At 45.8% G+C, this 11,936-nt stretch overlaps 1 protein-coding gene across 7 annotated transcripts in view; it reads right to left on the reverse strand.

Annotated features, from left to right (window-relative positions):
- Positions 1–27: 27 nt before the first annotated feature.
- tp53bp1 (tumor protein p53 binding protein, 1) overlaps positions 28–11,936 on the reverse strand; it is a 27,768-nt gene continuing 15,859 nt past the window's right edge. For 5 of the 7 annotated variants that reach the window (XM_042062573.1, XM_042062572.1, XM_042062571.1 and 2 more), the window contains 14 exons: positions 10,567–10,936; positions 10,384–10,452; positions 10,066–10,218; positions 8,335–8,573; positions 7,302–7,439; positions 5,470–5,837; positions 4,924–5,115; positions 4,386–4,580; positions 3,267–3,341; positions 2,592–2,801; positions 2,064–2,158; positions 1,175–1,371; positions 780–910; positions 28–525 (listed from right to left, as the gene is read on the reverse strand). In XM_042062573.1, the coding sequence (XP_041918507.1) occupies positions 341–525; positions 780–910; positions 1,175–1,371; positions 2,064–2,158; positions 2,592–2,801; positions 3,267–3,341; positions 4,386–4,580; positions 4,924–5,115; positions 5,470–5,837; positions 7,302–7,439; positions 8,335–8,573; positions 10,066–10,218; positions 10,384–10,452; positions 10,567–10,936 (2,617 nt within the window). In that variant the 3' untranslated portion in view covers positions 28–340. The remainder of the gene's footprint in view (positions 526–779; positions 911–1,174; positions 1,372–2,063; positions 2,159–2,591; positions 2,802–3,266; positions 3,342–4,385; positions 4,581–4,923; positions 5,116–5,469; positions 5,838–7,301; positions 7,440–8,334; positions 8,574–10,065; positions 10,219–10,383; positions 10,453–10,566; positions 10,937–11,936) is intronic. The other 2 variants (XM_042062575.1, XM_042062577.1) reach the window with 2 other exon arrangements.

Genomic DNA, 11,936 nt, shown 5'->3' on the forward strand with positions numbered 1-11,936 from the left:
ACTAATCAATAAAAACACCAAAAAAGGTAAAAATGAAACAGATCACAATTTATTACGGCATAAAAACAGACAGGTTAAAACTATGTACATGAGACATGCTCCACCGCTAACACCTCAGTGCATGCTCACAAGAAGGTTCTCAGAACATGAGGGCGTATCTGGGATCAGGCCTCTATGACCCGACCCCATCACAATGCACTACGGATGAAAATACATGAACTGATCCTAGGCCAGCAGGGCTGTGGCCTCTCCAAGACACTGTTGAACACATTCGAAAGAGCAGCTGATGTTGAGTTAAGGGGGAGTGGGGGGGGGGAGGGGTTTACAGTAGTTCAGAAGTTCATAGGTCGTAGTCATGGCGATACTGGGGATCACTGGCGTAGTCCTGGCGTTCTCCAACAATCAGGCTCTGGACAAGCCACTCCAGGGAGACCACTGGCAAGGAGCGGGAGCTCGCACGCTTCACCACCGCAGAGGGGCAGGACCGCTCAGTCACCATCACATCAAACGTGTCGGCTGGAATGTCTACACACACAGACAGACAGACACAGACAACATTACGGCTTTGACAGAGGTTTCTGAACAAGTTCATTACAGTCCCAAAAATAGAAGTCGAGAAGCCAATGGGAAGTATACGCTCTAAAACCAAAGGGGTACAACAAACCTTTCTATGATGAATGTGTTTAAAAAAAATTTGGACTTAACATTTGCCGGTCATTTAAATATCAAATTAGGAGCTCTATTTTATAAGACTAATAAAGTGAGGTGGAGTCCTGTACCGGTGTCCTCTCCTTTCTGCTGCTTCACGCTACTCGCTCCACTCAGCTTCAGCAACTCCCCCCACAGGTCTGCCGAGCCCGCGAACACCAGCAGGACCCTCAGGCTCTTAAACGGGCTGCAGCGTGGATGCCTGTCCAAAATTAGACATGATTTTTACACCTCATATCACAAAGTACTGTAACCTTCCTATAACACTGGTAACATAGCTAAAATATAGATGACAAGTTCAAATGTGTAATAATTCATCATCTTAGACAAGTATTTAAAATGATAAAACAAGGTGGTGAAAGATTTTATACATTAAAGGATTCTATATAATATTCATTTCATTATTTAATTCATTATGAATATCATTTTACAGCCGTCACTGACAGGGTGGCACTGCCATCCTCACCACTCTACGACGCGCTGGCTGGGTCCCATGCCAGCGGGCAGCAGGTAGTTCCTGTAGTTGAGCAGCTTCTGCTCCAGACAACTGTCCCGCACCCAGGCGTTGGACACGCACGGCACACCACTCGCCACACACAGCAGGTACTTCCTGGTCCGGCAGTGCTGATCCGCGATCAGCAGGCTCTGATAGGCTGCTTTACACTACAAAGAGGCCAAGGTGGCTCAGGTTAATGATGCGATCAATAAAGAGATCTCTCTATATAGGGGCTTAACACTACTGCTATAGTTGGCTCATTATAGGGATGATTCACAGTGGTACTGTGCTTTAAGAAATGTCACCTATGGCATAGTTATAGTTACACGGCATAGTTACACACTAGATGCTTTTTTCCACCCCTCAAGCCTTAACTCATATTTTTTCAAAAATATGAATTTTAATGGGCTACGTGTAGGATTTTTGAGTTTAAAACGTTCAAAAATGACATGGAAATAACCGTTTTTGGTTATATTTGTTGCCTGGATACCCACTAAAGCTAGCATGCTAACCAGCTTCATAATATGGCTTTGTACCTCAACATGCACTACATCGAATATATCGTCATTGGACACGTGCAATCATGGGCCTCTGGGACATTTCAGTTTTAACAGTAAAATATGTTTGACTGAAGACAAGTTTCTTGTGCCAAATGTAACTTTCAGAAAAAGTATCAGCACAGGTTACATAACAATGTGCCCAACAGTGTGACATTCTATTACCAGACAAACATCACAGTCTCAACACTTCCAACTGAGCCCCACTAGTCTCCTTGTGCCTGACAGAACCCATTACCCAGGCCCGGCTAACGAAGCGGGCCAGCCGGAGCCGATGCCTGACAGCAGCCTGTGTGACTCACCTGCTCCTCGTTGAAGTCGGGCAGGACGAGGCCCCCTCCCGCCTCCAGCTGGCTGACGATGTAGTGCTTGTTATAGGGAGCGGTCGGCAGGTAGTCTGAGGGCACAGCACAGCACAGCAGAGCAGAGCAGGGCTCTGAGTCAGTCCACAATCAGCCCCTCAGCACACCGCAAGGGCACTTACAACACTGACTCAACATAGCAGCCTTAACAAACTCCTGACAAACAAAGGGATCGAGGAGTCAGGGAGGCACGGGAGGGTGAACGGCACTTGACAAACTTCACTCTTAGAAGCCTCGTGAATCAAGTGATTTTAGAAGAATACAACAGAAATAATGACTTTTTTTTTATGATTAAAAGATTTTCTTTTCTTTACGATACTGGTCAGATGGCCCCTGTCCGTGTCATCAGAAAATCTGATTGGACGGTTCCGCCACTGCAGAACGTGTCCAACACACAGGTCATTCTCTTCATCCCAGGCAGGATGTACGTATCTTAAACTTAAGGACCGTCCACCATGGAGCACTGACCTTCCTCCTCGTCGCTGGTGGCCAGGTTGGAGAGGCGGTCGTTGACCGAGGAGGTCGTGAGCAGGAAGGCGAAGCCCATGAACAGGGAGTCGCTGGTAGGGAGCGGCCCGTGGCTCGCCAGCAGGTCACTGGGGTCAGAGGGCACGTCTGTGCCGCTGCCCGAGGTGTTGCACACGCCCGTACCTGCACCGGCACGTGCACCTGCACACACTCAACGTAAATGGAACAGTAAGCACAAATGCACAGTAAGGACAGCAGAAAGATAAAGCATCACTTTATGCATTTCCTGTAAGAAGCAACTGCTGTGCTTCCATGGTAGTACAAAAACAGTGTTTAAGGTTAATTCATTAATCAATGTGTCTATTTGTACAAATTGTAACTGACAACTGTCACAGAGCTGTAGGTTTTCATAGTCTAGTGACAAGTTATCAAATAGAACAAAAACTAGTCTCTATAACAACTAACAAGCAGTTTCAAAATGTCACAAATTACATTGTTCAACAGTGTTTTCTACACCTATGTATTACTTCAATTCAACACTGTGAAGGTTTAAAATGATCCAATGTGTTAACACATCAGGGGGCAGATACACACAGGCCTCAGCTCAGCAGAGATCGCTAACTGACCTCTGAAACGATTAAACAGTGCGTCACACCCAGAAAAACATGAACATACCGTGGCTGGCCAGGTGGTCACCAGCATCACTTCCCGAGGTGTTGCCCACAGCCGTACCTGCAGCAGCACGCGAACCTACACACACACACACACACACACACACACACAGAAAGTATAATGAGGACGAGTGAAATGTGAACTCAGCATTACAAGTAACACACACCAGCACCCCACTGACTACAGAGAGAGTGGACAGACCCGGAGGTGGCGATGGTGACTCAAGCAGTGAGCAACACAGTGAGTGAGTGTGTGTTTGCCTCCTGAAGTGAGTGAGTGTGTGTTTGCCTCCTGAAGTGAGTGAGTGTCTGTTTGCCTCCTGAATAATGGGGTGCCACCTGACCTCATTATTTCTGACCTCATTAGGGGGTACTGCCAAGCGCAAGAGTCTCACATAGACCTTGAGAATTTACTTCACCTCAGCAAGCTGCCACCAGAGCCGCTGACACTTGCGCATGTACTCGTACGCATCCATCTTGACGTACTTTAGAGCTGGACGTGGCCGTTAATGAGCCAAATGGTGAAAATAAACATTGAAAACAGACAAATAATGATGTCCACCGTGCCTCACTTTCCCTCTATAGACGGTGCGCCCCCTGATGGTCACAGTGTGCTATGGACGGTTGTAACATACCCATTCCTTCCAGCTTGAGACTGTGAGTGATGTCGGACGTCGCACTAAAAGCAGGCCATTCTTTATCTCACAGTTTTCTCACACAGTAGATTACATTTTCTCTCTCATGTTTAAAAATTGATATCAGGGAAATCGGCACAAGAACACTTTTCACAGCGCCATCATAAATCTAATCTTACACAATGTTGGTCTAAAATAGCCTCGCTAATCAATATTGAAAATGAAAACGTCAAGGAAAACATTAATCTACAATGTTAAAATACACAACATAAATATCTAAAACTCATTAAAAAAGTGCTACAGCAAATGGTTAGATTAATGGAATTCTGCTTCTCATCAGTAATGGGCAATGTACAAATACAACAGCTGATAAAACAAGATTTTAAAATGCAGAAGACCAAAGAGGAAACTGAAATCTATGTCCACTTGATAGGAAGGACTGTTGTAGGGAAGGTCACTTGTCTCTCTTCACTCCTCCGTCTCCATACCGGCTTTGTTGGGGCCAGACTTGCGCCCCCTTTTGGCGGGTGTCCGCTCTGCACGCTCCTCCTCAGTGGAGCTCATCAGCTTCCTCTTCCCAGAAGGCCCGGGGGTCCGTGGGCTGTCGCTGCCGCTCCGACTTGGGGTGTTCACTCCTGGCCCCGTGTTGCCACGGCGACGGCGCTTCCCATCCACCAGATTATCTGTTTATGTAAAGAAACAAATAACCACTAACGGCATTATAATGTGATGACTGTGCGAATGAAACACAGCGTTTCCCATACATTGACTTTGGCAACCCACCACAATATCAACATTCACCACCACACAATGATTTTCCTGGTTGTACTAAATTGTGCTAAAATCTGGTTAGCATCATAACCACGCTGTGCTAATTTGTTAAAAACTGTTGCATTCAAGTTAATTCTGCAAACCAACCACCACAAATGGAATTAAATTCTCTGGGAAACACTAATCTACAGTTTATAGATATTCATATTCACACACCAGACCCAAACCTGCTCTCTGCACTCAGCCACTACCTACCCAGACTGATGTCGGCCGCTTTGGTGAGGGGGGTGAGGGGCTCGGAGGGGTCGAGGCCATAGTGCTCGCGTAGCTGGCTGCCCTGCTCCATGGAGAGGATGACAGAGGCCCTGCTGTACCACTGCTGTTGGCCCTCCCGTTCCACACAGTACTGCAGCTCCCTGCCCACCGTCTTATGGTTTTTAACCACACCTGAGACACACACACACACACACACACAGTTAGTGTACATATACCTAGACTTGTGCGGTCCTCATTTAAATCGTTGTTGGAAACAGTTGTGAAGGATAATCAAGGATAATCTTAAATCTTAAAATTCTTACTTAGAGTGTAATTATTAGGAGTCAACACACCTGTGACAACTCTCTAAATTTACAACAGTTGGATTGTTGTTGGATTTGACCAGACATCATACTTATGTACTGTACATCATACAATATTCAGATGCCAGGTACATACACCATTTAAATACACAACCATATTCATATCAAAATGTCTGCATACTAAATCATTTTGTTTATTTTATGTCTGATCACGTCTGCTTACCAGTGAGGAAGTATTCATCCTCAGATATTGCGGTGACCTCTGTCTCCGTAGGGATGGGGTCACACAGCAGCACGTCACGGCCCTGCACCTCACACTCGTAGCCGTCGTCGAAGAGCAGCCGGAACCTTCCGGCGCCCAGGTCACTGGTGATGCGGCCCGAGTAGAAGTAGCCGTTGGAGGACCACTTGGCCACCACCCGCAGGCCCACCAGGCTGCTGTCGGACGAGGCTCCCCCAGCGCGGGCGGAGGGTCCTGGAGGGGGTGTTGCAGCACGCCCTCTAGAGGTGACACGGGTGAAGCGCTCCTCCTCCTCCTCTGGAGAGGAGAATGGTCCTCGCTGGACGTTGTTGGCTCCGGCCCGACCACCCCTTTGGGAATGAAGAGGCGAGTTTGAACATAGTGAAACTGTTAGAGGTCATGCAGCTCAACACACACACACACACACACACACACACACACACACACACACACACACACACACACACACACACACGTAACGTAATCTTCAAAATCACACATCTCATGAAAAATGCACACACATAGGGAGGGAAAGTGAAAACCAGCGCCCCAAGTGGTTGCGTTCCTATCGAAGAGCAGCTCCAATGTTAAGTCCCATAGACCTATTTTTTTTTAAAAATACTGTGAAGCCAAATCAGCGATCTTATCCACCAAAAATATTTTTCAGTGTCTATACAGTAATAATCTTCTAACTGTGAAAATGTCAGACCATATTTTGCCTTATTTAAAAAAATCGAAATGGCTCCTTTTGTTTCATAAACGAACTACAAAAAAGCCACGTGACTTTACCCTTCGACCTTACTCACGGTAGCATGGTTTGTTTATTAGCCTGGTTAGCATTGCCACTTAACACTTACTGCCAGCTCTTCATGTGAGTAGAAGCACAACACCAGTTATCCAGACATAAAGGTTATCACCACGCGGTTTACATCACCTTCCGTTATTACAAAAATATGTAAGCCAGTTAAGCAAATTGCTGTATTGGTCAGTTAGAGATTAAGCGCCTAAACCTGTGACGTCACATGCAACTGTAGTTTGTTATCACCATGTTACGACAAAAACTCAAAACAATTCAACTGTATGACCACTTGAAGCAATAGAGGTGACCCCAGTGCCTAACATATGGAAGGCATTAAATTAAGATCCCAATGTGCACCGAGATATATTTTTTCTAAAAAAAAATCCCATCCCCTCCGCTAAACTCTAGGAACGCAACCAGTAGATGGCGATGAGATTACTTTCCCTCCCTATAAGCATTGATACATACTGACCAAACCAAAACTCATTATTGCACACTAAGGCATACCTTAAAAATACATCTAGAGGGCCTTCAGATATTTAACTTTGCAATCTTACTAGAATTCACAAGTGAATTCATCTTAAATGCAATTTATAATGATGAGGATGATGAAGATGAGGAATTAATACAGAATAAAGTGAGTAAGGTCTAACAGTGCGGGTGCAGAGGCACTGACCAGTGAGGAGACACGGAGAGAGGAAGTACACAAACAGGAGGAGGAAGAGGAGGAGGAGGAGGACGAGGAGGGTGGGTTAGTGCAGTGAGAAACTCATCTGGATGTGATCAGAGCCATGGGGCGTCAGGATGGAGGAGGAGGACAATCAGTGTGTGTGTGTGTGTGTGTGTGTGTGTGTGTGTGTGTGTGTGTGTGTGTGTGTGTGTGTGTGTGTGTGTTTGATTACCCTCATGTGCACTCATCTAAACTATGATTTCCTTCAATCACAATCTTGGTAATCAGTCACTGATGTACAACCACACACACACACACACACACACACACACACAGTCCCCTCACCTGCTCTGAGGGCTGCGTGAGGGGGGTCTGCCTCGCCGTGACCGGCCACGAGGTGTGACCGGGGTCAAAGGGCGCGACCCCTGCACTCTGGCCTGCTCAGAGACAGGCCTCTGCAGCTGCTTGCGCCCCCTCCTGGGGCTGAGACACAGACACACACACAGACACACACACAGACACACACACAGACACACACACACACACACAGGTAGCAGGTCAACACACCCACAGACATCAAAACAGAATGTCTGTACTTCAATTCGCTTACTGCTGTAAACCCTGGCCACTTGTTGAAATGCCAAATGTCTGAACTTAAGAGTTTGTTTGAAAGGTTACACGGGATCCTGCATTCGCAGAGAGCACCTTCAAATGCATGGAATGTGCTCTTTAGTCTGGGGAAAAGATCACCCGACAAGAGAAAGTAATCTAAGCTACTCTTTGACATCAAAAATATAAATAGCTTCTTTAGGGTTCACATTGAATCCTCTACACATCACAGCTGCACAAGAACACAGAGGAGTCAGAGGGGACGTCAGATGTACAATCATCACAGCATCAGACTAGAAGTCTGGAGACTACAAGAAACAGCAGAGGGAGAGAAGCTAGTGAACTGTAGGAAAATTAGGAAAATACAACACTAGCAAGAAGAGAGAGTGTTAAATGGTTATTCATGCAAAACCCTACAGACACAACAACATCAAGGCTGCAGATCAATATGCACTTCTGCTTGTCCCAGTAAACCTCATTTCTTCACAGTTACTCTTTAGATCCCAGGAAGAACAGTGCAGTTGGTCAGGTCATATGAGGATCCTGATCAGCTAAACTAAATTAGGCTAAAGAATTTACAGAGGAAGTTATGAATGTGTATCTTATGCAAATCATCTCTAAAAAATAGAAACTAAACTAAAATAGGCTAAAGAACTTACAGAGGAAGTTATGAATGTGCATCTTATGCAAATCGTCTCTAAAAAATAGCTCAACCACCCGGTGAGTTTGTACGGAAGACTAAAAAAGCCCTCAGGCACAGCAGGCTCACCTCCCCGACCTGCCAGCCCCGCGGCCCGTGGGCATGATGAAGTCAGGGTGTCGGCCAGCACTGGTGCCCGCCCCTGCAGCCGCACCCATGCTGCCCGAGCTGCTGTGGGTCAGGCTGGACGCTTTGGACGAGAGCGAGCTGATGTCCGCCAGGTCACCGGAGGTCATGGAGCTGCCGGTACGTGAGGGCGAGAGGTCACTTTCCAGCACACGGCAGTCAACCACAGGCTCCTCTGACTCCTGTTAAACATACAGAAAGAGAATTTAGACAGAACTTCAACTCTTGTAGATACAATTACACACAACACACAAACTACAGTAAACACACATAATGCACAGTGATAGAAAGACACAAACTACAGTAGACACTAGGGGTGTAAAGATTAACCGATACGTATCGGTATCCGTTTTTAACGTGTAAGATACGGCTACATCGATATGTGAAGCCCCGTATCGGAATAAAACTGAAATGAACCGGTCGTTATATCTTTACTTTATATTATTTACTTGTTACGAATCGTTTCACAATCTTTTCTGCTCGCTCAGACTCTCATTTACATTGCAAGCAGCACGTTCATCCCACTTCCTGTTTTGAAACTACAAGTGGCACGGATTTGTGGGTAATGCAGTTCGTTTTGGGCTACATTCATTGCCCAAAGTTGTCAAAGGACTTCATTACCCATACATCTACTGCAACTTAAGCACGTGACAACTCGCACTCGGTCGTTTGTTTGACAGTTTTTACTCTTTTATTTTTCAAAATCCAGCGTGAAATTAAACACTTACTATAGCATTTTCTAAACGACCATGATAGTCTGTAGAATAGCCTTACGCTTGATGAAGGGATTTCCTTAATGTTAAAGAATAATTTGGCCCTTGCTGCTAAAACGATGCACAAATTATTATTATTTTGTTCATATTCACTCAGACTTGGAACAAAATCGGCCCAGTTCATAGGCCTATTTTATTCTTGTAGGCTATATGAGAAAAGGCCAAGATTGTCTTAAGCACAGTTTAATTTAATTTCGGTATTGTCTTACCTCAACAATAGGCTACAGCTCCTTGAAAACAATCAGATATAACTCTATAAAATCTATAAAAATGTCTTTTTATGTTGTATTTGGCTGCTGTGTTTGACTGAAATGTAGACTATTCTTTTTTTCATTTCAATAGAGCATATGATACAAACCTCAGTTTAGATAATCATATTCACACATTTGTTTTTGCCTTATTGACATGACTATGATAATTGATAATATAAAATTAATGTGCAACTTGAGCAAATGATAAAAAATCTTTCAGAATGCTTTCCATTCTTCAACTGCATCGAACTGCATCGCATCGAATCGTACTGAATCGTTTTTTATGAACATCTATCTTTTCTTGTATTGAATCGTGCCCATGTGAATCGTATCGTCTTTAACATGAGAGATTCACAACCCTAGTAAACACAAATACTGCACAGTGATAGAAAGACACAAACTACAGTAAATACACATACTGCAAAGTGATAGGCAGAGACAATAAAAATATGCATACAAAGAAGATGATGATGCATATTGAGAGAGAAAAGTGTTTTCCATAATTTCCATAATTCAGAATGAAACACATAAAATAATATGAAAACATGCAAGAAAAATAAGCACACAAAAACACACAGTTAACATTAATAGTTATGAGTTATTAAGAGTTGTGCGTGGCCATTAAGAGTTGTGCGTGGCCTTGTCCTCACCTCTGTGACCTTGCGGTCCACCTCACGCCCGTCCTCGTAGTACACGTCTGTGATGATGCGCGTGACTGTAGTTCGCACTTCCTGGGTGGTGCGCACATGCCTGCGCATGCGTACTCCCGGAGGGGGACGAGGAGGGGACAGCTCTGGTAACCCCTACACACACACACACACACACACACACACACACACACACACACACACACACACACACACTTAGTCTCAAGCAGATAGTACCAGAGCGTCATGGCCTAGATCTGAATTGAAGAGACTGAGATGGTATGTATGGGAGGGAGAGTGTTTGTGTGTTGGTTTGCATACTCTGCCAGATGAGTTGTGTGCTCCTGCTGCATCAAAGCTGGTCTGCTGGGAGACAGCCCTCAGGTGAGACTGAAACGTACACACAATTCAAACGCATCAACATGAGATGTTGGTCTTTACACTTTGCGGCTCTAGTGGAACCAGTTACTGTGACGTATATAATCCTATATAGTGTGTTCTCACCTTATTGGGAGTGTTGCTGGTAGAGGCAGGTACCTCAAAGCTAGTCTGCTGGGACACCGCCCGCTGTCTAAGGGGAGTTCTGGGCGGGGTCAGCTCTGCCCCGCCCACCTGTGCTGATTGGCCAGCGTCTCCCTGTGGCGTCCCAGTCGGAGCGTGCTTAACTGGACTCTCGGACGCAGCCCCATTGGCCTGCTGGGAGAGCCGTCCCAGGGTTCCATTACCCACGGTGCTCCTCTGTGGCGCGGGAGAGAGGGGCTGCGATTGGTGGGCTTCCTGGCTGTTCTGGGTGCTGGTAATCAGGGGGCGTGGTCTCGACTCTGAGTCCTGAGAGTCTCCGCCCAGCCTCTGGGAAGAGTTAAACAAACCTCCACTAGAGGGCGAGAGGGAGGGAAGGAGGAGGAGAAAAAGATAGATAGAGGGAAGAGGAGCAGATGAGTGGAGGGAGGAAAAAAGGTGCTATTTTTCACATCAGAACATCCTGTACATGTGGAGCATGCCCCCCGCCCCACCCCCCCCCCCCACCCCCCCCTCCCCAGCCCTGCACTCTGCTCTGGTGAACAGCAGGAGTCCAAGCCCCACTCAGATGGGAAACAGCACACACAAACTGACAGCATTAAAGGGAAACTCCGGTCTGACAACAAACTAGAGTATATACTGTATGTGGATGAAAACGAGTGTAAATTCTTGTTGTGACCAAACTGACATCAATCGGTGCAAATTTGAGTAAGACCCAAATATGCATTTCCAACTACACCTCAACTCCAACTACACCTCAAAAGACCCTACAGTTGGTGTAGTACCCTCTTGAATTTCCCCTGGGGATCAATAAAGTATCTATCTATCTATCTATCTATCTATCTATCTATCCCTGAAATACTGTATCCCATGTTCATTCTTTCCTCTCTTTCTCGGTTTCTTTTTCCTTCCCTTTTGTACTCAAGGCCAGCCAGAGGCTAGAGGAGCCCAAAATAGACACCCAGAGAAGTGGGTCAGAGAGAGAGATGCGAGAGAGAGAGAGAGAGAGAGAGAGAGAGAGAGAGAGAGAGAGAGAGAGAGAGAGAGAGAGAGAGAGAGAGAGAGAGAGAGAGAGAGAGAGAGAGAGAGAACACCACAAGTAATGCAAGAGGACAACATCGCACAATGAAAATACAGGATGAGCAGAGAGAGAGAGAGAGAGAGAGAGAGAGAGAGAGAGAGAGAGGGAGAGAGAGAGAGAGAGAGAGAGGAGAGAGAGAGAGAGAGAGAGAGAGAGAAACCAAGGAGACACACATGCTGCGCTGTGCTGGACTGGGGCGCGTTTCCCAAAACCATAGTTGCTAACCTGTTAGCAATTTAGTTGGCTGGCAATGGGAAATTGCATTGCAACCAAA

The sequence above is a fragment of the Alosa sapidissima genome, chromosome 14 (assembly GCF_018492685.1).
Source record: "Alosa sapidissima isolate fAloSap1 chromosome 14, fAloSap1.pri, whole genome shotgun sequence".
Classification (NCBI taxonomy): Eukaryota; Metazoa; Chordata; class Actinopteri; order Clupeiformes; family Clupeidae; genus Alosa; species Alosa sapidissima.